Source organism: Erithacus rubecula, assembly GCF_903797595.1.
Source record: "Erithacus rubecula genome assembly, chromosome: 14".
NCBI lineage: Eukaryota > Metazoa > Chordata > Aves > Passeriformes > Muscicapidae > Erithacus > Erithacus rubecula.
Genome location: NC_136666.1, coordinates 11,700,513 through 11,726,932, shown reverse-complemented (window position 1 = coordinate 11,726,932; position 26,420 = coordinate 11,700,513). Strand labels below are relative to the sequence as shown.

The 26,420-nt window shown below is 40.9% G+C and overlaps 2 protein-coding genes across 2 annotated transcripts; one reads left to right on the top strand and one right to left on the bottom strand.

Annotated features, from left to right (window-relative positions):
- Positions 1-1,319: 1,319 nt before the first annotated feature.
- SLC30A4 (solute carrier family 30 member 4) lies at positions 1,320-16,831 on the bottom strand. The gene is made up of 7 exons (XM_079317676.1): positions 16,291-16,831; positions 11,362-11,508; positions 6,349-6,502; positions 5,881-6,115; positions 5,491-5,596; positions 4,247-4,381; positions 1,320-3,621 (listed from the first exon to the last, which is right to left on the bottom strand). The coding sequence occupies exons 1-7, from the start codon at positions 16,679-16,681 to the stop codon at positions 3,467-3,469; spliced, it is 1,323 nt and encodes a 440-aa protein (XP_079173802.1). The 5' UTR covers positions 16,682-16,831; the 3' UTR covers positions 1,320-3,466.
- Positions 16,832-20,776: 3,945 nt separating this feature from the next.
- On the top strand, positions 20,777-25,835 carry BLOC1S6 (biogenesis of lysosomal organelles complex 1 subunit 6). The gene is made up of 5 exons (XM_079317677.1): positions 20,777-21,022; positions 21,753-21,897; positions 23,008-23,095; positions 23,683-23,769; positions 24,515-25,835. Exons 1-5 carry the CDS (start codon positions 20,956-20,958, stop codon positions 24,632-24,634), a joined length of 507 nt encoding a protein of 168 aa, XP_079173803.1. The 5' UTR covers positions 20,777-20,955; the 3' UTR covers positions 24,635-25,835.
- Positions 25,836-26,420: the final 585 nt, after the last annotated feature.

The following is a 26,420-nucleotide window of genomic DNA, read 5'->3' as shown; positions in this document are numbered from 1 at the left end:
CCATCTTTGTTTATTACACTCTTACAGTTATTTGCAGACAGAAAGAATGCTTTAACAGCCCTGTCCAGCTTCAGTGCAGTTTCCTCATGAGATCCCACCAAAATACCTGAACAAAATCCTTGACACTCATTACTTGATGGGTCTCTTCTGGGGTTTTTGGTTCTATGACAGAAAATTACTTCTAAATGCCAGCCTTCTGCTTTTCTGAGTCATTCTGCCACTTGGGAGTGATTCTGCAAGAAATAGCAGATATGTACAGTAGTGAGATAATTGAAGACCAGATTCAAGTATGACATTTTAAATGGCAATTCTGCTGGTGAAAAAGAAATGCTACTGGTAATGAAAAGACAAAATGTCAACACAATTAAAAACAAAAACCAAACCACATAATTAAGCAAGGAAAACATTAAGAAACAAAATATGTTTCTGATATTTTTCTTCTTAGGATAAGAACACTTCAGAAGGGAAGAGTGGGACGTAAGGGTTTGCAGTCTACTCATATGAAAATGTTTTATTGACTCATATGAGTAGGTTGTCATCAAAACTGTATCTGTGCTTCAGAAAAGGATGGGTGACAATCACAGATTTAGAAAGGAAAAACCTTCTCCCAGTGTGGACTTTCAGAAGTGGCAGAAATTTCTCAGGATTTCATCTGTTCAGTCAGCAAGAGCATTCCTCTGGAAATGAGCACAGCTCTGGAAACCAAGGATACTGGTTGTGGAAACCTGCCCAGATCTTGGAAGTCTTTTGCTTAGAAAGAAGTCCTGTCAAGTATATACATTTTCATTTCAAGCAGAAGATTTGCTAGAAGGAATAGTGTAAAGAGTGTGTAAATAATTTTAGCCACATGAAATAATATGTCTTGGAAAAACAGAAGACTTAACTTATAATAATGCCCCTTTTCTCTAAGCTGATACTGAAAACTATCTTTAAGTACCTATAAAAACTGATTATTTTATTATTTATTCTCATTTTGTCTTCTGTTGCCTTTTCTCTGAACTTCCAGTCTACAGACCTTGGTAACAAGGGCCCCTCAAGGGTGAATGTAGAGTTTCAGGAATGTTTTACCAGTTGCTTTATGGTGATCCTTCACCATCTTTGTCAACTTATACTTTCAAAAGTGCAATTATTGCATATGAAATCACAAGTCTTAAATTGTTCTGACTAAAGACAGAGAATCAATTAATTCTATGTATAGTATCTGCAAACTGAGTTAAAGCTGAGTGTTCAGACATTTCAAAACAAAGCTGCCCTACGAATCAGATTGCTGTAAGAATTCAAAAATGATGAAATACCAATAAATAGTTCATAAGACAATGTGAAGTTTAATAATTCATTTAATAAAACCCACAATAAAACAACACACCTTTTTTCTTCAATTAAACAAATGTATAGTAAATTATTAAAAAACTGCAAATACAATACATGTCTACTATACTTCAACATCCAATTACATCAACTGTAAACCCCAATTTAATTAAAACCCATTTGAGCATTAGTATGTGCAAAATACCTGTTGGTTGTGGTTTTTGCCAGTAAGTCTGTAAGGATGGGATGCACATTTTTCATGAACTGTGATATGGCTTAATTAATGATAGTGTTTGTTTTGCAGCATTACCTTCCCAAGCACAGTGCTGCTTTTGAGCTGCACGTGCTCCCATGCTGTACAGGAGTGTTCCCATTTCTTGTCCAAACAGATACAAACACAATCCCATGTTATGTGCACTTTGTCCAAATCCACAATGTGCTGTCAGCTTTCAAGAAAAATTCATCATGTGATCCCTACCTCCAGAAAGGGAAGAAATGAAGCCAAAATTGTTACCATCAAATGCAGATACAGATCAGCCTGGTGAAAATGTGAAATCCTAGCGTATTTCAAAACAGACAATAGCTGAAGTATTCACAGCTGAATATCACAATAACCGTAACTGGGCAAAAGTTTTCCTTTCTGATCCACACTGAGAACTACTTTTCATGTCAGTGGAAGTTCTGCATAAGATGAAGTACAGAATAAACAAATATTTGAAGCCAAGTTCTTCCCATCTTCTGAAATTTGTAGGTCATGTTCTTGCTGCCCTTAGCTTCTTCAATGCCATGACATCAGAAGCAGGTTAAATCTGGGCTTGTAGATGTATGGTAGCTTAGTGTAAAGATTTATTATCTTGTGTACATTCAAAAAACAGGGGTTCCACGAGGCCACACAATTCCACTTTGTGGACTCTGAGCTGTCCAGATGAATACAGTCTTTTCAGGTGGCCTCCCCTCTGTAAATACAAGAGCCTTTCTGCCACTGTAGGTTGTTATGATATTGTTGTCCAACACCATTAGGTTACTGAGCTTGCTTGGATTTTGCTTTATGCATAAGCTAAGTAGTGGGAACTGCTATCACAGTGGCATTCCTGTCAGGATGCTGCCATGCTGTGCTCAAAGGAAAGATGAAAAGGTCAGAGATTGTGATGGATGGAATTGTACATCTCTAAAACTTCTGCTCCCCACTCTCCTGTTAGTTGCACATATCTGTAGATTGCATTTGAGACTATTTCCATGTCAAATATCACTTCTATAATTTCTTAAAAAAAAAAATCATGGAAAAATGATCAATTACAGGACATTTATTAATTACAATTAGAATGCATGCTAATCAACTGGCCTTTTAATGTGAATCAAATGATGGTTTAGACATTCAAGATTATTAATAATAAATTCATCTTACAAGTCAAAACTTTGTAAAATAAATAACCTGTTTCTAATGTATAAATCCTATTCTAAAATACATTAAAGACAACTGATCACTTAAAACACTTTGGATCCAGTGTTGGGTCTCTAGTTAAATACCAAAAGTCTGGGCAAGGATCTTCCTGTCTGGATCTCTGAATGCCCAGATTAAAGCTAAGTTTGTGGTCTGGGTACAGTAAATTCTGTATTTTGTAGTGTCTCTGAAGAGACAATTTCCACAAGAATTCAACTTAACATATGTGTTAATAGTTTGAGATACTGTATGAAAACTACTATTGCAAAAATACTGAATGATGAATTTGGGGATCATGATATATTGTGCAACCCTGGTATAATCAGCTTGAGAGACTTTTGACTGAAATACTGAATACTCGATGCTCTGTTTGGAGTGCAGGTACTTTGTCATACACAATGATTAAAGGACAATATTGGACTGTAATTTGTGAGGTATCTGCAGAGCCACGTTCCAGTTTGTAAACAATAATCCAAAAACGGCTTTGTCTCAAAATCATAATAAATTGAATAAACCAGTACAACAGAGAGAGTGAAATACATCTTCTGTAGGGCAACCACTGCACTTTTTGCAGCACCAGTTCTCCCTGCTGCATGTCCCATGGTCCAAATCCACATACTAACGGTTTCTATTGGATAATTTTCATTTTGCATTTATTGCTCTCAGTCTTTGACTACACAAAGTAAAGAATAAGGCAGCAGTTCCCAAAACATGAAATTAGGCACTGGAACTCTGACAACTCGCGCAGGTTTTGCTCATTTCCTGTTTGTAACTCTGAAGCTGCACAGAGCACTTGTACATTCCAAACGTGTTCAGCAGCAGCTGTCGGGCCTTGGACTGAACATCCTCCCATTTAGATGAACTACCAGGAACTGCAAAATTAAGAAAATAATTAATAAATTCACTCCTTAAGAAACCTGGACAATGCAAATGTTCTCAAACTTATCACAGTGCCAGCAATGAGAATAATTTTTACTCACAGTAATTTATTAATTTAATATTGTTCTTGTGGTCACTGTGTACTCTTATCTTTTTACACCTCTCTTGATAGAACTCTATGTGTGTCTGACACTTTCCCCCCAAAAACCTGAGCTTTCTTACTAAGAACTGATATTCATAGTATAGTAAGATATCTGAATCAGCACATGTTTTGGCAAAACATTTATTCTTCATATGTTAGATTGTTCCACATTAGAACTTCACTTTTTCTTTCCCTAAAGATGTAAGAAAATTTCTGAGGATAAATTTTGTGGGTTTTTCCCCCCTACCCAAAGAATCTGCAATGAACATTTTGGTATGAATATATTGCATTTTCACAATTTTAATTTACACCATGACTTTCTTGGACAAGGTGTTCTATTCCTTGCTGTAAAAAACCAGAGCTAGTAGATTTTCTTTCCCCAGAATATTTCTTGGTTCAATTTAAATAACAATATGAAGAGGAAGAAGAATCCTAAACTTGGATTTAATTTAGAATTATGCTATCCAGCAGCTTACCTAGTTGCAAGTGGACTATGGCAGTTGTTTTTCCTGCAGTGAGAGACCAAACATTTAAATCTTCTATAGAATAAACATCTTCAATTTTCATCAAGTCTTCCTTGATGCGATCCACATTTAAGTGCCTTGGAACTCCTGTGATACCAAATATGAGATAAAATTAATTCTGTCTTCTTCAAAGTCTCAATAGCCTTTAAAATGTCATGACAGATCTCAATGTCAAAAAAGTAGAATTTGTGCCATTGGAATTGATTAGTAACTTCCATGTTATCAACAGAAAATAATATGGAAATGGGCCTGTTAAGTCTGGTATGGATACAGAAGTTGTTCAGGAATTGCAGAACTGTCTCAACTGGAATCTGTCCTGTCCAGAATCCACACTCTGGCAACAGCCAACATTAGGTGCTCTGCAATGAGGAGCTTCTACTTGGTTGGATTTTTTTTAATCTTAAGTGACAGCAAAAGCACTTGACTGAAGATTCTGAGGTTCCTGATTTAACCTCATAACATAATAAAAGTCAATGATAATTCACATGAGACAGTTAGGAATGTGCAATTAAAACCTAGGATTTTTCTCCCAGCCCTAATATTTTCACTTTATAAAGTAATAGTACTAGATCAAGCAGTAATAGTTGGCATGTAAGCTGTGAAAAACCCAAGGATGTTGCTGACATGTTTCCCTCTGTGTCACTCAAGTTAAGATCCTTCAGGCCATGTTCAGCTTTTTCTTCCCCATTTTTTTCTGCATTTTACACCACTCTTAACTTACAGCTTCCCCTATGGAAACATAGTAGATACACACATGTAATACAAAGGCAATTGTGGGAAAGGGGAAGACAGGACAGGCACAAACTATGTGTCCAGCCATTTGCCAATGCTTGGTGCCTCCTTTAACCTGCATTCACATTCACTTGGACTGTACAAGTAATAGAAGTGAGGGTGTAGAATTGAATCTGGGCAAATGTTCACTTGATTTAGCTCAGAATCATTGCAGACACACCAGAAAGTTCTGTACATTTCACTTCTATATCCCCTGATGGTGAAGAGTGTGCAGACATAGGACTTGTGTTATTCTGGCCACAGTCAAAGGCACCTAAAAACTGATGCAATTTAGAGGAGTCACCAGACTAAAGCAGCACCAAGACAGATAGGTCTCTAGGTACAATCCACATAGAAATGGGGATCATGATATCAAGAAAACGTATTTTCCATGTAAAGTACTGCAGATTGGGCACAGATCTTACCTTCCAGAATAATAACTCCTGTGTCACACAGAATTCGAATTGTTGTAAAAACCACCAGTATGGAAAATACATATGTACATATAGGATCAGCAATCTTGTATTCTGGCTGCAAAGGGAAATTTCACAATGTCAAAGGATATATGAAAACAAAGATCACTTACAAAAATATGACTCAGAAAACATGGTTTCTTCTACTTCCAAGTTTCATTAATTTATTTTTTTTATTAGTTACAACATACGTAGCAGAGACAGTTTGCTTATTCTGCATGATGGATAAAGCTTATCATAAAATATCCTAAGAAAGGTATTTTTAATAACTTATCAAACCAGGCCCCTTTTGACTTCAATCACAGGAGCTGAAACGCCAAGAACTCCCCGTGCCATCCTTACCTTGAAGCGGATGATGTAGGCAGCCACGAGCACCCCGATGCTCTGCACCAGGTCCCCCAGGGCATGGACAAACGCTGCCCTCACAGCCAGGCTGCTGCCCTGGCCATGGCTGCTGCCCTGGCCATGGCTGCTGCCCTGGGCTGTGCTTGGAGAGCTTGCCTGAGGTACGTGGGAGTGAGGGTGCGAGTGGGAGTGGGAGTGAAGGTGGCCAGATTGATTCAGCAAAAATCCCATTCTGAAAGTGAAAGAAGAGAAATGCTTCAAGAAACAGGCTTTAGGGTTTGTTGGGTTTTTTATATTTTAAACCAAATAATTGAAAAAGTAATATTCCATGTAATTTCTTGTGTTATTTATGAAAATTAAGAGGTTCAGAAAAATTACACCCCGTGACAAAGTTATAGGCCATGAAAGAATTAGCAGCTTATTGAGAAATACATTTATGAATGTTAATGGAGAGAGAGATCTTACATTAAGTTAACTGCAACACCGACGGCTGCTGTAATGAGCATGATATCACCATTTATTTCATAGTCCATATGGATAGTCCTCTGAACAGCCTCATACAAGAGGAAAGCCATAAGGATATAGACCAGCAGTACACTAATGATGGCTGACAGGACTTCTGCAAACAGAAAGGAAAAATCGTTATAAAAATGTGTCTCAGATCCATTTCTATTTCCAAATTAGAACGTGGACAGGGCCTTGATCTAACTACTTTATCCATATATAACTAATATAAACTAACACACTGTGTGGCAAATAAAACTTATAGAATAGGATTCACCAACTGAGTTTGTTCCAATCCATTCCTTCCCATGTACCTGTTATCAGTATATACCTCAAGTTATGTTTTCTCTGAAAAGTTCTGCACAGGTCACAGGCAAAGACCCTGTTTAGGGGTGAGAAGGACAGGTGCTCTCAAACATTACTAGCCTAGCCACAAATAAGAGAAACCTTGATTTTAAGTGTACAGAGTATTAGGCTGGGTTTAGAAATTATTTTTATATATCCTTTTATATTTAAAATAGAGAAGAAATTATAAAAAGATAAAGAAATCAAACAGTACAAAACTCATCACACATGATACTCTTGAGCTCCCTGACATATATGTTCATAAATGCTATGTGAGGCAGACTTCAGCTACAAAGGCTTGCTTAATGCAAATTTCTGTATTGGTGTGATATGCTGTTCTAACATTATCTAATACTTACCAAATATTATTATTTCACAAAAGTAAGAGCATTATGACCATTATTTTGGCATAGGAATTTTATGTGATCAGCAGGGACTTTCAAAAGGAAGCATATATCTATATAAAGATAAAAATTAGGAAACTAATAAAAACTAGTATTTCATTATCTTGTACTTTCTGCTGCCATTTACATCTGTGGCAATTGATTACAGTTCTCTACGAAGTTTCTGCTGTTCAGATGGGATGTAAACAGGGCTGAGTATTTTATAGGTCAGGACTTTTGCGCTGCCTCAGTACGCAAGTCATGAAATTATGCTGGTAATAGCACACAAACCTGAGAAGGATGAGTCCACACCACAGTTTTAAGGTCCTACTATAAAGAAAATAGGTATTTCCAAATGGGCCATTAGATTGCTTTTATCATAAATGTACTTCTACCCTCTGGCTTCATATTCTGAAAACTATCACCCTGCAGCAGCTGAAACCTCAAAAACAAAAAAAGCAACACAGCTGGCAGAGAAAACATTAGCCCAGTTAAAGACTGTCTCAGTTATAAGCAAGTTAATACAGGGCTTTACAAAAAGCCCTGGGAAAACCTTAATGCTCACTCCATTGTATTGCATGTAAATCTGCAGCCATGCCTGAGTAATCTGTAATCATCATGCGTAATGCTCATTACTGTCACTTGCCAGATGGATCACTGGGATCTCAGCCTTCCTCTGTGAACTCAAAGATCAGAGGTGGAATTCATTTACTTGGAATTCTAATGGTTGTTCTCCCCTCTAGTTCCACACATGTTGCCCTGATTTATTCCCCAGTAAGGGCAAAATTCTCCCTTTGGCTATACCATAGCTCTAAGAACACTCATCTGAGAATTGCCCCTCTTCTTCCTCTGCTTTCAATCTGTCAGCCTGCAGTGCAACTTGGGTTACTGCAGATATCTTTTCTAACATAGAAGTATTTTCATTTTACTTATTGTGTGTTGCAGAAAAAAACTCATGTAGCCTATATCAGCATTTTAATGTCACCAAAATCAGTTGATCCATGTAGTGAATTATTAATGTCATTATGGCAGAAGGAACTCACACCAACACATTCAGCTGCTAGGTAGTGTGTCAATGCCTGGATGAGGAACAGGCAATAACAAGGCTCTGAAAGGCAACTGTCATAATCTGAGATGATTTCAGAGCAACTTCAAAATCCTGGAAATATCTACAGAAATTGAAGTGATCTTTACAAAGCTGGTAGATTATTCAGGGAAGCAGTCTTAAAAATACTCAATACATTGTTTAGAAGGCTTTTTCAAAAACTTGTGAAGCCATAGCATATTAGCATTTACCAGAGAAATAATAGTGTGCTTTTACAATCTAACCCCATGTTTTCTGCAATGGAAACCAGTGTTTTCCTTGCAGTTTCTTCCACAGTCACTGTCATGTCAGCACTGTAGATTTGTGCTGAGATCTTTCACTCCTTGTGAAATGAACTGTGCACGGTCTCAGTGGACTGTCTGACTCTGTCATTACTAACATTGTCTCTGCAGCAATGGATGAGTGCCAGGTTCCATATCTATGCTTAAATCTGCTCAGTGTCTTGCTGAAAAGGAGGTATCTGCACTTGATGGTAAAACTGAACTATTTTTGGCTTCAATAATTTAATTCTTTTTTGACATGACTGCAATTGCCATTATTTTGTCTTCACTTTTCTAATCCATTTCTGAATCTGTCAGCTTCTTTTTCACAACTGAAAATGGAATAAAAGTGAGGATGGAACTTACATATTATGTATTCAAAGAAAATTCAAATAAATGAAAATCAGTGCTAACTTCCTTCTGGAATTTGACTGGACAACAGATCTGTTGCTTTTACAAAGCAATGTTCATGGGAATAAGTTTGAAAATTCATCATTCTGCAAACAAAAATGATAGCAAGTACCAGAAAAGTCGTTCATTAGAACATTTTCACACCTACTGGATGTATGGATTATTTTAAAACTCAGTGCAGAACAGGTCAGTGATGAGACAGTTCTTGCACATATTCCCAGCTTTAAACAAATGCTCCACATCTTTTTCTGTGACAGATGCCAAATTTGTACTCTACATTCAACATCCTGACATGTTTTGTTTGCTGATATTATTTGCTGACAAGCTTCTTATATATAGGTTACTTGGAAAAATGTGTTACAATGAGGATATACCCTAGAAACTGCTTTGTTCCACTGCCAGCACTCACTGATGTGTGAAACTGAGCCTCAGGCCACAGCATTCAGACTGGGTGCCTAAAATCAGGCAAATAATTTTCACAAAGGTGATTTTTAGAAAGACTGTGTGCAGTAATTTTGGACCGTCTCATCTTCTGTACTTCAGAGGTCCATGGCAAGGCCTTGACTCACTTCCTGCAGCACAGCAACTCTTCTCCCCAGCCCCAGGATCTCCTCCTCCAGAGAGCTGCACTGCTGCTACTCATGCAGGATGGTTGAAATGAAAAGGAAACCCTGGAAACTTGTGTAGTCCTGCTCAAAGGAGGGTCAGCTACAGGGGGTTGCTCAGGGCTGCTTCCAGGTGGGTTCCATGCATTTCCAACTGAGGACACTCCACAACCTGTTCTAGTGTTTCACCACCTGCTAGCACAGGGAGCAGAAAAGGAGGAGCAATTGTTGCAGAACTGAGAGACTGCTCCTAGGGAAAAGGACAGAACAGACTAATTTTTGGGATGTATCTGGCCCATGGACCACCACTGGATCAGTCTGGCTAGTACTTGACCAATATTTTTCCTGGTAGTAAACTGGAAAGAAAAAAATATATAGAAAATAAGGTGGCAGGAATCCTCAGGGATTTCTTCTTTCACATTAATTGGAAAATCAGTGAAAATGTACAGAACTGAGTAAGATTTTAATGGTTAAGTAAGTTTCTTTAATTTTTCTTAAGATAAACCCCTGTTTTAAGCTAGGTCATGACATGCTCAAAGTATGTGCTATTTGGTTTTAGAAAAGTTACAAAGACATATAAACTACCCAAATTATTTTGAAATAGAGTTTAAGTATATATAAATGCTAACATGCTTCTGAAGAGTATGAGCAAATGCCAAGGGCATACCTGCAAGGTCAGGTTTCAGTATCAGAGGGGCTCCTGTCACAAAATTAAAACTTCATGAAAGAAAAGTTTGTAATGGGAAATGCTGGCATTGCTAATGCTTTCTTGCTAGAGCCCCAAAGAGCTTAGTTAGTGTACAGAGTTATGCATTCATGCACTAGTGACTAACTGATGACAAATGACAAGGAGTGATGAAGTTGTTGAATTCTACTGCTGTTCTAGCAGCCAAAATAAGAATTGCAAATAGTAACTACACAAGAATGAAATTCCCTGAAAAATGTATGCTATAGAGTGCTACAGAAAACAGGTAGAAAAGTGGGACACTAGAAATTATCTATTTCATGAAAAAGATACTTTGAAGTTTTTGCTAAAATATCTATAGACCTGCAGCTGTGTATTATACCCAGTTAGCAACCAAATGAAAACACCCTTTATCATCATTACATTTCCAAACATGAAGTAATAAATCCTGAAAATATTCTTCCAAGGGTTAGTCCATGATTCTATTTATACTTCTTTTTAGAGAGACCTAAACTGGGCAGAGATTAAATAACTTGCTGCATTTTGCAAACCATGGGGCATTTTGACCTCAGCTTTCTGTGGTTTGGGGAATGCAAGAGGAACACTGATTTAAAGGACTTTTGGCAGGGCAGAGCTCTCTAATAATATGTTCTACATAACTTCTTAGTTGTGGATTGAAATGTAGTTTTTCACATTGAATAGAACTTTTTTTCAGTATCACAATTCTGCTGAAGTCAATAAGATTTTGTAAATCCTGGGCACTGGCAATAATCTGTTGTGAACAACGGGCTCACATGCACAACTCCTGCACCCACAATGTCATCATGAAAACAACTGCCCAGCCTTCCTCCTCAAGGTGGAAGATGAATCAAGCATTCAGAATTTAACTCTGAATCTGCCAAGTGCCAGTTCCACAGAGATTGAGACTCACCCTGCTCCCAGTCAATGAAATTCTGCAGGCAAACTTTTGGCCAAGTTTGGTTTTTTTAGTCTATTCCCTCGTGGCAATACAACCTATGCAGTTTATCTCCAATGGCCAGTGAAAGGACATTGCCAGTCAGTTAAAGCAACTCTTAGGCTTCTTGCTACTTTCTTTCTAGCTACCTGTTCTTCTAGAATTAGATGCTCTGTACAGTTGTTGTTTAATTATTCTTTAATAGCAAAATCTGATACTCCATACCTAAGCGATGAAATCCAAAGGTGAACCTCTTTGTCGGAGATTTTGCAGACAGCCAGAGAGCAAGGAGGGTCAAAATAATTCCACTAAGGTCAGTTAGCATGTGAAGTGCATCTGTCATAATTGCTAGGCTGTTAGCAACATAGCCACCTGAAAACATAATAGGAAAAGTCAAGACACATGACACTTTTAATTATTTTACATAAAATCCTCTTGCATAGCTTACAGTTACTTCTTTTTAGAATAGGGCAATAAGAACATATACTCACTAAACGGGGAGGGGGGGTTTGCCACTACAAGCAAAATGTCATGCTATAATTTAAAGCTACCACAGTTAAAAGTACAGTCAAGTGTGCTTTCTATTAAGAGTAACATAGAAAGGATTCACTCCTGTTATTCTAACAGAGACTACTTGCATTATAATGTTTGCAAGATCAGGTCCAAAACATTTGGTACCTTTTCTCTACATATTACTAGACATGTGTTTGATCAACTGATTCTTTTATTAAACTACATCTGTTAAACACTCTGACATTACAGAATAGGAACAGAACTCCAACAATTCAATGACCAGGAAATCTTCCCTGTCCCCTTTTTATTTGTATTACATTATCTTTTAACCTTAATTATTCCTCATCCTGGCAGGAGCATGAAAGTTCTGGCAATATCTATTGCAGACAATGACTTTCACTTGTACAGCTTTTTTCTTTGTTATTTATTACCATAATTTTTTCTTATAATAATGAGCTGCATTGAGACAAATAACCTAAGATCAAAGGTTAATATCTTGTTCCACTTCAATTGCTAGTGCTACAAGTGGATGAGTGAGAGATTTAAACAATGTACCTCTCACTTAAGTATCCCTTACACAAAGGGGAATCAAGGACAGGCTGTGTTGTCTTCCATATGCTTGAAGGTAAGCCTATTATCTCAGGAAAGATCACATCTTCAGTGTCAGCTCAGCTATGATTTGGTTTCTCTTTTTACCTTGACATTGCCGTGCAGCCTGTAAATTGTACTGAGCAAAGCAGGCAGCTGGTGTGCCATTTGGCAGGCTTCAGGCTCCAACTAACATTTCAAATCAAGAAATCTTCCTATATAATTAAAATTGTCTTAGTGAAGAGGCTGAGAGGAAATAGCAAAGGGGAGTTCACAATTGGCTGATTGCTTTTAGGACTGGTCATAAAACCTGTGTGTATGTGGCTGTGGGTGCTCTTATGTACACACCTGCAACCAGAGCTGCTCTCTCCTCCCAGCCAAGCATGGAGCACAGCAGTGCTGCAGTACTGTTTGTGCTGTGGGCAACTACCAAATGCACTACACTTCAAACACCTCCTTTCCTCCTGCCCCTTTCTTCAATTGTTCAGAACTTTCTATGTCAAATTTTTCTGAGGCTGAAATGCTCCAAAAGGCCATCGCAGCTCAAAACCAATGAGTTTTTAAGATTTAGCAATTCAGGTGCTTTTTGAGTAAAATTAAATGAGTTACGCCTTTCCTTTCTGAACTAATTTGTGTTCTCCTGAAATTTAAAAAGAAATAATTTAAAAAGTGCAACTCAGCCTCTTTTACAGTCAACAGAGAAGAAGCAATAATTTATATGTAAGGACATTTAGTTCAGAAGTTTACATATATCATTATTTATAGTATATATGTTGATTCCTATGTATTGTTTTGAGAATCATTTCAGTCCAAGAAAAGTCAATTCCACTTCAGCTAGCCTCTCACTTTTAAAGACTTTCAAAATAAAATTATAAGGAAGGAATTCAGATATGGAAGCTAAACATAATGCAGCATGTGGATTAAGAAAACAAAGTTGCCATTTATGAAATCCTGAAATCAAAGGTTCTCTGTTATTAAAGGTATCAGTTCATCACTTGGTTAAAGGTACCGCCTAGAGGCGGTTTAAATACAATTGGCAGCTTGGAAAAAAGACATCTATAACCTTTACAAGCAGACAGCCTGATGGCTCACCACTGTTTTCAGTGACCCATGAAGGAGAGCAGCTCTCCTCATGGATGATCAATTAGAAATCTCTGAACATAGCTGAAAACATCAAAACCCTGTCAGAAAAGCTAACTAGCACTTGCAATATGTTTTTCATTTCTTGATCCTCAATGGTTTCCCCAAAGTGCAAATTGTTATCTGACTGTTCATCAAATTAAATAACAAACTCTGAGATAGGCTGGAGTAATGAGTTTGGAAAAAATATGCCAATCAAGATTTCACAAAAAAAGCTGCTGAAACAAGATTTCCTTCATCTTGACATTGGTAACAGACACCAGAAAGATTTTTACTGAAAAAAATAATTGTCTATAGAGTCTTCTGCCTATTTCTCAGTAACTCAAATCTGTCAGAGATCAAGAAGTCAGTAAAAATATCCTATATGATCAGAGTTTCCCAAATACCTGAGCTTCAGATCAATTAATAAAGTTTGGAAATCTGAAACCAAAGACAACACAGTATAGGGCTGGAGTGAAATAAATTAAACAGATGGGGCACTGACCCAGGACTTGGGGGCTGTATATCTCTAATTACTCTTCTGCTGATAACTACTTGGCCTGTGACAAGTCATTCAGGTCGAGATCCACAGAATTACAGATATCCAAACCCTCTATTTATTCTCTGTGGAAGATGAATGCCTCAATATTTGATGGGTCTGGCCTTCAGTGCTCTCTGATTCTGTGCCCAAAGTACAAAATACAGCTGGAAACAGCACACGCAGACCTGAGGAGGGTAAGTCCACAGTACAGCACTGTGACACTGTACAGACAAATCCAGCCTGCTCAAGTCCTGACTGTAGGGGAAGAACAGATTATGTGACAGTGATCAGAGTATTTTTACTCTCAATATCTATTATTTCTAGAGCTCTCCCTGCACTAGCTATGGAGAGGTCTCCAACAGCATGAATTGGATCAAGCATCAACATGTCAACAGCTCAGACATTATTCAGTAAGAGGCCCTACAGATGAACTAAATTCAGTGTACATCAGAACTCTGATACAATCTACTAACATCACTCTCATGTTAACGGATGTCTAAGCCTAAAATACAACACTGTTGCTTATCAAATTCACCTGAGTTCATGCAGAACCAAAATCTCAGCCAGAGAAAAACCATGAAGCCAGGGGCAAATGGTGGCATTCAGCCAAATCCCCACAACAGGTTTGACACGTAGCCTTAGCCATAATAAGCTGATGTATTGTGGCCGTGTTATTAATGACCAGCCACACACTGAGACATGCTGAAAGGCAAAACTACTTTTTTCCATTAACCCACATTCCTGAAGTAAGGCCCCAAATAAAAATGGTGCAGACACACTCAATATTCTGGTCTCTCTCTGAAAAATAGAACATTTCTTCTAGGGGTTGTTTCCCCCCTACATCTGTGGGACAAACTGCATTGGTTATCCTCTAGCAATTATTTTGTCCTCTATCCATCCTGCACAAGTTTGTCTTAAAAACACAATTCACAGCTGTCCTAGCAAAAACATCCAAGAGCATGAGCTCACTTCACACGAGTACTCAACTGACTCAATTTGCAGAAGTCAGGAGGAGGATGTAGGTCCCATGCTACTGTTCTTCACTTCCAGAAAGTTTTTATGATTTGATTTTTCTTATGCATGTGTGTGTATGTGTTTGTGCGCGTTTGAATAATGGCAAGTAATTAATCTGATTAGCTCTGATTCAGACTTGAATGTTGAAATTTAAGAAAATTAAAAGCAATTAATTGCTATGGAAAGACCTGGCTCAAAGTACATATCAATGTACTGGCAGTGTGCAGTGCTCCCCCCAACTCCAAACCAGGGGACAGTGGATAAGAGCATTAAAGCATTTTTCAGGAGGCTGAGTCACACCCAGGAGATACTTGCACTGCATGGCACGGATATATCCAAAATACAGAAAGCAACAAGGCACAGTAACTGAACAGAGATTAAAAGATAAATACTGAACTTTGTAAAGATGACTGAAAGATGGCAAAGGCATAACATTTAAGAGCTAATCCATGCATCTCAGAGACACGTTTTATTTCAAATTTATGCTGCCATAGCCTATTTGACAAAGCACAGTTGTTCAGTACTGACTGGTGTGCAATGCACAGGTTCTCCTCGTGCTGCACAGCACAGCCATTAGCAGGGAGCAATAAAAGCTAAACTTGAGCAATAGGTTCATTCTTCTGACCAACAATCAGGTGCTTACATAGGAACTCGTTTTCAGATAAAACCCCATTATACTTCTGCAAGGACTAACAAACAAAAACCACAAACAATTTAACGCAACTACATTGTTATATGTTACAGGAGGAAGTATTAAAGTAACTATCACTTTAAACGACTGTGCTCATATGATTTATGTCTGGATGGAGCACATGCTAGTCCAGAGCACAGAAGGATATCAAGAAGTTCTCAGGAGAGTCATGTCTTCACTGGATTGCCCTTGATAGCTCAGGACTTTTCACTTCTAAGTAATAATGTATACTGTTATATCTGGTGAATAAGGACAAATACACCCCAGTATTACTTTCATAATTATGGTAAATATCACATTTGAAACTATTTTCCAGTTCTCTCTTGTTGAAAACACAGAAAGATTTTATAGTCGTTAGTTAAAAAAACTGCGATTGAAATTGTTCATGACACTTCTCCTTTGCTAAAAACACCTTAAAACTTAAAAGGAGAAATAAAAATCCGTTAGACAAAGAAAAACTTGTGTATTTTATGCCATTTCAGGGAATTAATGAGAGATTCAGGTAAGGGAAATAAATTCTTTCATGGAAAATGCAAGTTCCTTCTCATTCTCTGCACATGCAGCTCATCTCTGTTGTCTCTGAAGGACTGATGGTTTCTGTCACTAAATACTCGAAGCCAAGGCCAGAGCAGCCCAACGAGCTGCGAGGCACCGTGCGGAGGGACGGCTCAGAAGGCCCCCGACTCACCTATGAGCTCCCCGGTCATGAAGAGGAGGTAGAGGAGGGCAGCGAGCGTCAGCCGCTTCTTCACCTTCCTCTGCCTGGAGCGCTCCCGCCGGCTGCTGCAGCCGCTGCAGGGGTCCGGCCGCCCGGCCCGGGCGCTGCGCAGGGCGATGTCCCGCTCCAGCAGCGACTCGTCGTCGGACGGCAGCGCCGGGGACGCCCCGTTCACCGGAGTCTCCGGGGCCGCCTCCGAGCCGTCGTCCGCCACCACCACGCGCAGCTTGTTAAACCTGGGGAAGTCCTCGTCCCCCACCTCGTCCGAGAAGTCAAAGGCACTGGAGTCGTTCAGGAACAGAGGGTCCTCGCTCCTCCCCAGCAGGGACTTGATGCTCGCCCACAGCCCGGCCCCAGCCATAGCGGCGCGCTCGGGGGCCTCGCCGGGCGCGGCCGGCCCGCCGCGGGCGGCTCCGCTGGCGCAGCTGTGCCCTCGCAGGCGGCGCCCCGACCGCTCGTCGTCCCGTCAGGGCATGTCCCCTACATCGCCCCGCCGGGCCCCGCGCAGGCCGGACGGAACGCGGCGCGGGACGCCGCCGCGGAGCGCCCCGGCACCGCCGGTCCACAGCGCCGCCTCCGCGCCGGGCACCGCGCCGCCAGGCGCCGCCACCGCCGGAGCCCCGTTCACCCCGCGCACCGCTCAGCCGGCGCAGCCCCGGTCACGCCGCGGCCGGGCAGGCGGCGCCCGGTGCGGGGCCGCCTCCCTGCCGGCGCAGGGGGAGCGCCGCCGCCGCCATGCGCGTCACATCCCTCCGCTCCGCGCACCGCCGCGGGCGGGCAGCGCGCCGCCCCCGCACCCCCTGCGCGATCCCGGGGCCGCCCCGCGCACGGCGGCGGCTGCAGGCGGCGAGAGTCGCGTCCCCTGCGCGCCCGCGGACTCCGCCGGCTCCGCGCCTGCGCCGCCCTCCCGGGACGGCCGCGGGTTCGAGTCCCGCTGCCGCCGCCTCTCCGCGCCCGCGCTGCCCGCGGGGCTTGGGGACGGACGGGCCCGTCCGGGCGGCGGCGGTCGCACCGCGGCCTGAGGGGCTGCTGCCGTCCCTCCGTGCCTTCGTGTTCCGTGGGTAAATGGCGTGAGAGGTAGAGGTTAAGAACTGCCAAAGCCATACAATGCAGGTATGGTGGTCCGTGATAGACAGAAAGATGTGTTCAGTACGCTGGAAGCCTGAACTGCATCGTTCCGTGCTTTGGCTTCAGATTTTGAAAGGCAGAAGTTTGCATTGTGTTGCTTTTCTCTTTCTCTTCTGTCACGGCACAGCTCTTTACATTGCTTCAGTAACTCTGTTAAGGCAGAGTTGTAGGCAGTTTCATATGCCTTTCTGAATATTCCTTAAAGGATGTAAGGAGAAACAAACCTCAAAGACCCTGCTGCTGTATAATTCCTTTCATAACTGTGCTCCAACGCAAGAGTAATTAGATTTTTTCCTTTATTTTTCTGAGAGGTTATTCTCGCTCCTCCTTGGTCTGACTGCTAGAAATTTTCTTCTGAGTTTCAGCCTACACGTGTTTGTACCTATGCCCAAATTCTATTACTGTACTCACAGCCAGTATGTTTAGTTTATGGCTTAGTTCACTAAGCCATAAACACTTCTGGGAAATCATGCCTGCCAGAGAGAAAGTGCATATCTTTTGTTTTTACTTAGTTGAAGGAAGTTACCAGGACTGGAGAGTTGTATAGAAGTGCAGGATTTTGGAGAAGGGCACTCCTTTTCTGGTCAAGGGCTGATAGCAGATTCTCGTAGTCATCAGAGCTGCAGACATGGAGTGAGCCCCTTTGAACTGGCCCCGCAGGAGGGGAGTCCTCTGGTAAACTGGCCTTGGGTGGAGGTTGCTTATTGTTGTTCTCTTAATGATGTCCAAAAATAGACAGCATGACGCCTTATCTGAGTTCCCTTGCCACTTTACAATGTTGCTGTTTTCCTGAGCTTGAAATCTCACGTTATTTTTCTTCAAGTGGCTGAAGTGGGGCCATCTCCTGCCCTTTCACCCACTTCATAATTCCCCCAGCATTATTACCAATACACTTGTGCAGGGGCCAGACAATGAACTTAGTCCCTGAAATGGGTCAGAAGTAGACAATGCATATTGAGAGGGTTTTGGATATATTTGTCTGTGTCACTGAGACTGCTTCCATGATCTCAACTCGCACAGACACCCATACGACAACAAGGGAGCAGTGAACAGTGTGGGAGTCAATGAGCAGCCAGGGATGGGAACCAGTTAAGCCAGCCTTGCTGCCTAGGAAAGTGCTCCCAGCTGTGTTCCAGTTCACCCATTTTTAATGTTTCTGTTCTCTCTGGGTGATTGAACTCACTCTGTGTACCAGTACAAGTGAATGAGGACACAGACATGAGCAGCCAGGTTCCGGGAGCCACCAGAACTGCTTGTAAAATTGTCTTAAAATGTTGGGCTTTACATTGGAGCTTTGCCACTTCTACAGGAACAGAAGCTTCCAGCACTGAGGAAGGATATTTAGCTGGGAGGACTAACACACTAAACCCGTACATCAAGGTTTGCCAGCTCACCTTTTACTGAATAACTAAGACCCAAAGTGTTGTCAAGTGAAGAACCAGCTCATAAATTGGTAAGATGAGCCTCTGCTGAATAGAACTGTTTGTACCAGCCTGCTGTGCTCAATTTCTTTATTGTTACAGCCAAGGCTCTACTCTTTCTATAGCCTCATTTACTTATCAAGGACAGAGAGTCTCCAAGAGGTTACCTATTAATGTGAAGTGTTCCCTTTCCGTGTTGTCATCCCTGAAGTCATGTGACACCTCCAAAGCTGATAGTTTAAAACATCCTATTTGCTATAAAATTCAAGCTAACTTAACTCCATTTTCACTCGCATTTCTAGGGTGGGGCACGGTTACCATATATGTAACTGCTTATATCCGTTTCAACAATAAAATCCTAAATGCCAATGTGACAGTGTTTCATTAAAGGCTTCTCAACACAGCTGCTGCAACATAAAATGAAAAACTCTATTATGTGGTGTTAACAGTATTACATGCATAGGCACTTTGGAAATAGTTACTGTGAAACAGATGACATTTTGTAGAAGAAAAGGAACAAGGAAAGTTTTCTATCATTCTCTTTTTCGGAACATTTGGGTTAACAAACAGTTAAATTTTAATTTGTCTAGAAAACCAGAGAGCAGTTTTCTATTCCAATCCTTAGCCTATTTCTGCAAGACGTGGGAAGGCCTGGAACAGGCAAAGCAGGAGCACAAATCTTAGACTCCTACATCTCAAGTGAGACTATTTCAGAGTCATTATCTCACTTGTTCTTACTAGAAATTCCATCTGGAAACTGAGAAGTCTTTCCCAGTGAAACTTTCAACAAAAGTTGTGGGTTTTCTCCCCTACCAAAAGAAACTTTAAAGTAAAATTGCTAGCCAGTTGGAATTAAGAATTTGAGTCTGTTCAAATTAACTAACAACTTCCTCTTGTTGCTTCTTTAAGAAAGCAGAAAAATGGGTAATTTTTTTATCTGATGATGGAATAGTGACATAATTGTGAGCAAAAATTAATTAGAATATGCATATGAAGAAGAATACAAATGAATTTGCAACCATCTTGCTGTTAGAAGTGCTAGTTTTAAGGTTTTCAGATCAACTCAAAAGTCTGTTTTTTCCTCGATCTGTTTCTGGAGAGCACTAGGGGGACTGCCTGAATTTAATTTAATCTTTAAGGTTTGGGGGTATATTAAAATACTGCATTTAAAAAACCTTTCTGAGCAGTCCTTCATTAGTTTCTTTCTGTAGTTGCACCTGCATTCCCTCCAAAGACCTTTATTGGTAAGAGGAAAAAAAATTATAAATCCTACCATGCCATAAAAAAGTGATTTTTCATTAAAGAAGATATATATACTTGCAAGCTGCTTAGAGCAGGGTGCTGATAACACCAAGGGGGCAGTTTAATCTTCCTGTGAGCCATTCATTTAAGAGCTGGACTTGATGGCCCCTCTGGGTCCTTTCCAACTCAGAATATTCTGTGAGAAGTTAGACAGCCGGGGGAGATGCAGGGACAGCAGCACACACAAAAGCTAGTCATTCATTTCCCAGGAAACAAAAGCTACAAGTAGTGTAAAATCTGCGCTGTTTCTGCACGAGAGCAAGGATGTCCCTAAGAAAGGGCACCTGCGGTGATTTCAGCTGTCGTGCGGCGCGCAGAGCTCCCGGTGCGCTGTGCCGCCCCCGCCGCCAGGCGCTGTCCCGCACGCTGGCTCGGTGCCACCGCACCTGCGCTCGGCCAGGCCCCCGCTCCGCAGCGGGGCACACACCGCACTCAGCGAGGCTCAGCCCCGGCCCCAGCGGGGCTCCCGACCGCTCCGGGCGAGTCAGGCAGGGCGGAGAGCGGCGGGAAGGAGCGCCCGACACCGCGACGGCCCCAGCGGGCGGCGCGGCCCCGTGCGCGGCTCGTCCCTCAGCGTCACCGCCGTCACCGCGCGTCACTTCCGCGCCCGGCGCCGCCCAGCCCGGAGCGCGGCGGCAGCGGGGGCTCTATGGTGCGGCGGCGGCGCGGCGCGGGCCGGGGGGCTCCGGGCCGGCCCGCTCGCTGAGGGCAGCGGACCCGCCTGCCGCGGGCTCGGGCGGCCCTGCCCTGCCCTGCCCTGCCGGAGGCGCCGGGAGCGGCAGCGATGAGCGGCGTGCAGCGGCCGGAGGGGAAGGAGGCGGCGGCCGCGGGCGACCCCGGGCGCTCGCTGGGTGCGTGAGGGGAGGGGAGGCCGGGCTGGGCCGGCCGCGGGTGCGGGAGCGCCGAGGAAAGGCTGGAGCCGCCGCCGGGCCCGCTCAGAGCTCCGCCGCCCCCGGAGTCACGGCCGGGCCCCTCGGAGGCCAAGGGCCGCCTCCCGCATCGCTCTCTCCGTGCGGGGCCTTGTAGGTTCACGGGTTTTATGTTCCACGAGCACTGCAGACAAGAAATAATCATAGCGTGCCCATAGCGTGCCTTACAGATTGTGAAGTTCAGTTCTTGGAGTTCAGCGTGAACTCGTGGTGGTTTGAGTGACAGGTGAAGACCTTTCATAGCCTAGCTTGTTGTCAGACTTTGAAAGCAAAGTTTGGGGGCTGTTAATGTTTAGGTGGTCTTGATAGATAGTCAGAAAGAACACTGTTGTCCATTTTTTTCTTCAGCAGACTGGAGTACTCAATTTTTTTTTTTTTTTTTTTTAAGATATCTGTGGAACAGTTATTTTTTCCCCTCTTTCTGTTCTGTTCACATTAAAGGGTTCACCAGAAAGCTTGTGACATAAGACTGAGAATAAGGGAGGAATAAAGAAGAGGAGGAAGACGAAAGTCCAGTTTAGTTGAAAAAGTGCGGAGATTTTGAATGTGTTTTAATGCTTTTAATTTTTGGGAAGGAAAATGTAGTTGCTGTAGGTGAAACTTAAAGTGTGTGCTGACCTGTCACACTCAGCCTTGCTGTTCTTTGGTGTAGGTCCCAGAGATGCATCTCCAGATGAAGGAGTTGTAGAAGATCTGCCTTTAATAGATGAGAAGGCTGTGGAGCAGCTAACTGAAGGATTGATTTCCCACTATCTGCCTGATCTTCAGCGATCAAAATCAGCTCTGCAGGAACTCACGTAAGCAGATTTCTGAAACCAGCTTCATACACGTGCATACGTGGTTTGCTGCTCTTTTCAATATTATGTGCCAGCTCCCTGTAACTGGGATATAGTTTAAACTGGGATATAGTTTATCAGCATTTCTGTATCCTGACTCGAGCAGCCTGAATAATTCAGTGACCTGTGGGAGTACCAGGGGGTTTATAACCTGCAGTGTAGCCTGTGAGCACTGTGGCTGAATAATATGTAACACTAGAAGGCTAAAATCCTCTAAGACAAGTAGAACAGAACCTAGACCTAGATTTCTTAAATGCTTATTCACTTCTGTAGTGGAAAAGTGTGCTAAAACCTTTTAGCTAACCTAAAGCTAAAACCTTTATTTTGCTTGGAGACATGCAGTTTGTGTACAGGGCAGTTTGTAGTGAGATATATTGTTTGTTGTTCAGTCTCTAAACTGTATTGCAAAACACTTGAAAAATACATGTAAGGAGCTAAGCAGATAAGAGTTCTTTGTACACTGATACCTCACTGATAATTGGGAGTAGTTGATTTCAAATGCAGATCACATCAGCCATGGATGCAGAGATACTGTTAAGAGCTTTACACAGATCCATCTCAGGTTTTGCAGGGTCCCTTAGTTTGGGTTTCACTACACAAGATGTGGTTATGCTTCTGCCAAGGACAGCTTTGTCTAGAAAGACTTGAGCTGATTTGTGTGGGATGGAGATCCTTAATAATCACCAGGAATCCACACGAATTCTGTACAGAAATAACTTAGTCCTGCATCATGACACACAGACACCCAAGTGGAAAGTCAGGAGCTAATTGTTCTTCCTTTCAGTCAACCACTGCAACCTGGAGAGTGCTTCTTCAGGGGTTTTGGGAAGTTTATCCTGGATATCTATGTGCTGTATGATGCCAGCTGAATTTGTGCAACAAATGGCATCTTGGATTTTTTGGAAATCATTTACTCTTTATTGAAATCACCTAGCAATGGTATACCAGAGGGATCTGATATTGGGAAGTGTGTATTGATACTGTTTAGATTAAAAGTTTATTTAAAGGGCTGGTTGAAAAGCTTATGTGGTGCTTTACTTTGGGTTTATGCTTTTTGTTTGTTTGTTTTAGACAGAACCAAGTGGTACTGCTAGAAACATTAGAGCAAGAAATTTCAAAATTCAAAGAGTGCAACTCCATTATTGGTATCAATGCTTTGGTAAGTACCAGTAATGCCTTTTAAATTCCAGATTAGCATGGATTTTCTTGCTGAATCATTTCTAGCAGCTTGTGTCTTTTCCTTGTTCTTAATGACCTACAGGAAGGAAACCAGTTCAGATACTAGGGACAAACTGCTGGAGAGAATGGGAACCAGCATATTTCCCTTAAATAGGAAGGGCAGTGGGAAGAGAGCTGAGGCTCAGTCAGGCAGCATTGGTGGGACTGGCTGTTCAAAGCCAGCAGCCAAAGCAAATGTTCACATTTTTTCAGTAGGATTGAGGCTCCAGCACAGGCTCTGTGCACCTCCCCAGACTATCAGAAAGGGTGCTTGAAGCACTCATGTATGGTGCATAAAGTTGTAGTATTTTTATTCTGTTTCATGAATCTTAACTCAGTAGATTACTGTAACTGTTGAGATGTAGTAGTTTTCTATAATATATGTGATAACTAGATTTTATATATAAACTTGAATATGTTAATTATCAAACTGTTCTGGTAATCACTGGTTTTGATTGCTATTTTGCTGTGTAGCTTTATAAAACAACTGACTTGACAGTCACTGCTTTAACAATTATGTTTTTTAAGTTTTCAGAAGCTAAACATTATCACAACAAATTAGTGAATATTAGAAATGAAATGATGATGCTGCACGAGAAGACATCAAAGTTAAAAGTAAGTGGGATAAATATTTTTACTTTCAAATACAGATATTTACTTATGTTTTACTGACTTCCAACTTTTATTTTAAAAAAAACAACAAACTCTTAAAAAATGTTTTATCTTTAAAGGATGTTTGCACTAGCTCCAAACCATGTACATTTTTAACCTTTTACTTGCTCCTAGTGGTGCTCAAGCAAGTTGCAGATCTGAACTACTGTTTCAGTACCATCTTCTGTTTAGGTGATGTAAGAATCATGCCTTGTTTTGTTGCTTAGTCCACTCCATTCCAAGAAGTTCTCTTTGCTGTTTCAGTTTCATTTCAGTGGAAACTAGATTGTCACAAATGTAAGAATGTCTCCTTCTGTACCATTAACAGTGGCATAAGTTCACTGGTTTCATGCTGTATAGACAGCCTGGTTACATCCTGGCAAGATTAGTCCTTCAGTGTGTTCAACAAGAGAATTTTTTCTTGGAGACGCTAAATTTCATGGTAAGAACCTTGCCAGGCATACCCAGAGGATGACTTTTAGTGAGACTGAAGGGGCTCCAGTTTGTGTTTTCCCAGTGTAGATCACAAACTTCCCATTTATGAACAGTAAGCTGAAAGTGGGAGGGAAAAAGTGAAAAATGAACAATTTATGCTATATTCAGTCATAAGGAGGGTGTGTTGGAGAGAGAGAGAATGGGAGGGATTTTGTTTGTTGCTCCAACTTAAAAATATCTATAAAAACTTAAAATTAATTTTTTTTCTGTTTAGAAAAGAGCACTTAAGCTACAACAAAAGAGGCAGAAGGAAGAATTGGAACGAGAGCAGCAACGTGAGAAGGAACTTGAACGAGAGAAACAGTTAACAGCAAAACCTGCAAAGAGAACCTGAAAGCAGAGCATGCAACAACTTGTCTGAATTAATGATTTCTACATTCACTGGAATTGAGGCAGACTTTGCTTAAATTGGGCTATAGCTCTTCCTAGCAACAGTCTACTCTATGGTATTATAAATTCCAGAATGGTAATAATAGAGTTGGTAACATTCACATTTTTTAATTTCAGCCATTCAAGTTGCCTTCTTTTGTAATGCTATGCAGTTTGATATTATTATAATGTAAGTTAATTTTTATATATATGTATATAGGAGAATGAGGCATTATAGTTTTAAGTACCTATTGATTTTTGTTTTCTTGTGTTATTTTTGGCATTTAGAATTCTAAGAGATTTGATGACTGGCCAATGTTTTTCAGACAAAATGCAGAATACTTCTTAAAGTTCAATTCTCATCACCAGACTTCAGAGGCTGCATTTTCACTAAAACTGCTTTGTTTAATACAGTTGGGATCTGTCTTTGATAATAAATACTGATTTCTTGTGCAGCCTTGGTTTGATCCATCTGTAATGAACTGAAGAAAATAACAGTGTATTTGCTTAAAAGTTCACTTCATTGCTGCAACATTTTTTTTTTTTGTCATCAAATAAATTTAAGAACTGCTTTAAAGTAACTTCTAAATAAGTTCCCAGCAGAAATGATTGGCAGAGGAAAAGCAGAACACAAAAGATTGTCAAAATTGGTGGGTGCACAAAACAAAGATTAATGAATGTGTGCTTCCACAAACATTTAAGTCAAACCAGGAAACTTTCTTCTGTAATGGTTTATTAGAAAGACTTGTGTGGTCTTAACATATTTTTGTGGGATTAGAAGTTGTAATTTTTTGATCTTCTGTGACAAAATAAAACATAACCAAAACGAAAACTTTCCTTTCATGCAAAATTCAGCCACCTGTAGGAAAACGACTGTGTTTAGTGTTTTTTCCTTAACAGATGAATCATTTGCACTTTGGGACTATATAAGAGATTTTTTGTTACACTGTCCTCACCCAGATTGATGATTATTAGTGTGTACTGATAAGAAATTTGGAATGGAGGTTGATATCCATTTCTCTGAATGTAATTCCTATCTTACAGCACTTGGTGTGAACTCCCATTCAAATGAATGTACAAGTGTCTAGACTGGTAAGAGCTTTAAATTATTTGTTCCTACAGTCTTGCAAACTAGTTATTTTATAACTATATTTCTTTTTAAGTAATAATGTAAATTCTGTGTGTTGAAGTAAGATAAAGGGTTAAGCTATGTGAAGTATGTACAGGAAGATATCACAGGGGCACAGTCAATTTTACTTTTCCTTCTGTTTTAGATGACTCACACAGTGTAGATCTGCCTGGACTTTCTGTATTGTAATTTTCTGAACTCCTAATTTTCTGTTCTTAATATTTGTCATATTTTTCTGTGAAAGACGTACTCTTACAAGTACCCAGGCATTATGCAAGGTAAACTGGGATAATGTTTTGGGGCAAGGAGAACTACTTAGAGCAGTCTGAAGAGACACTGAAATGCTTTCAGTGGTGCAGTATTAGATTAAAACTTTGCACAGGTGTTTTCCCCTGAAGCTGACTCATGGCTATTAATTGCCAGTGGATTATTGGCCTCTGGTGTGGTTTGTATGTATTTCTAAGAGAAATGTAAAGGATTTCCACAGTCCATTTTTTGGAGGAGAATGTACATATCTAAATGTTGTTTAAGTATTTTATTTTGTAATGTAATTTCACAATCAGGTTCTGGGAATTAAAACTGTTCTCATTAAACTATAACATGAAACTAGATGTCTTAGTAT

What these genes read in the sequence shown, in the direction of transcription:
- SLC30A4 (XM_079317676.1), bottom strand. Translation starts at nt 16,681, where the DNA reads ATGGCTGGGGCCGGGCTGTGGGCGAGCATCAAGTCCCTGCTGGGGAGG. An exon ending in CATGACCGGGGAGCTCATAG is followed by an intron (nt 11,509 to 16,290) that starts GTGAGTCGGGGG and finishes TTATGTTTTCAG; the next exon opens with GTGGCTATGTTGCTAACAGC. An exon ending in CATAGTCCACTTGCAACTAG is followed by an intron (nt 3,622 to 4,246) that starts GTAAGCTGCTGG and finishes TTAATTTTGCAG; the next exon opens with TTCCTGGTAGTTCATCTAAA.
- BLOC1S6 (XM_079317677.1), top strand. Translation starts at nt 20,956, where the DNA reads ATGAGCGGCGTGCAGCGGCCGGAGGGGAAGGAGGCGGCGGCCGCGGGC. An exon ending in TTATTGGTATCAATGCTTTG is followed by an intron (nt 23,096 to 23,682) that starts GTAAGTACCAGT and finishes ATGTTTTTTAAG; the next exon opens with TTTTCAGAAGCTAAACATTA. An exon ending in AGAAGACATCAAAGTTAAAA is followed by an intron (nt 23,770 to 24,514) that starts GTAAGTGGGATA and finishes TTTTCTGTTTAG; the next exon opens with AAAAGAGCACTTAAGCTACA.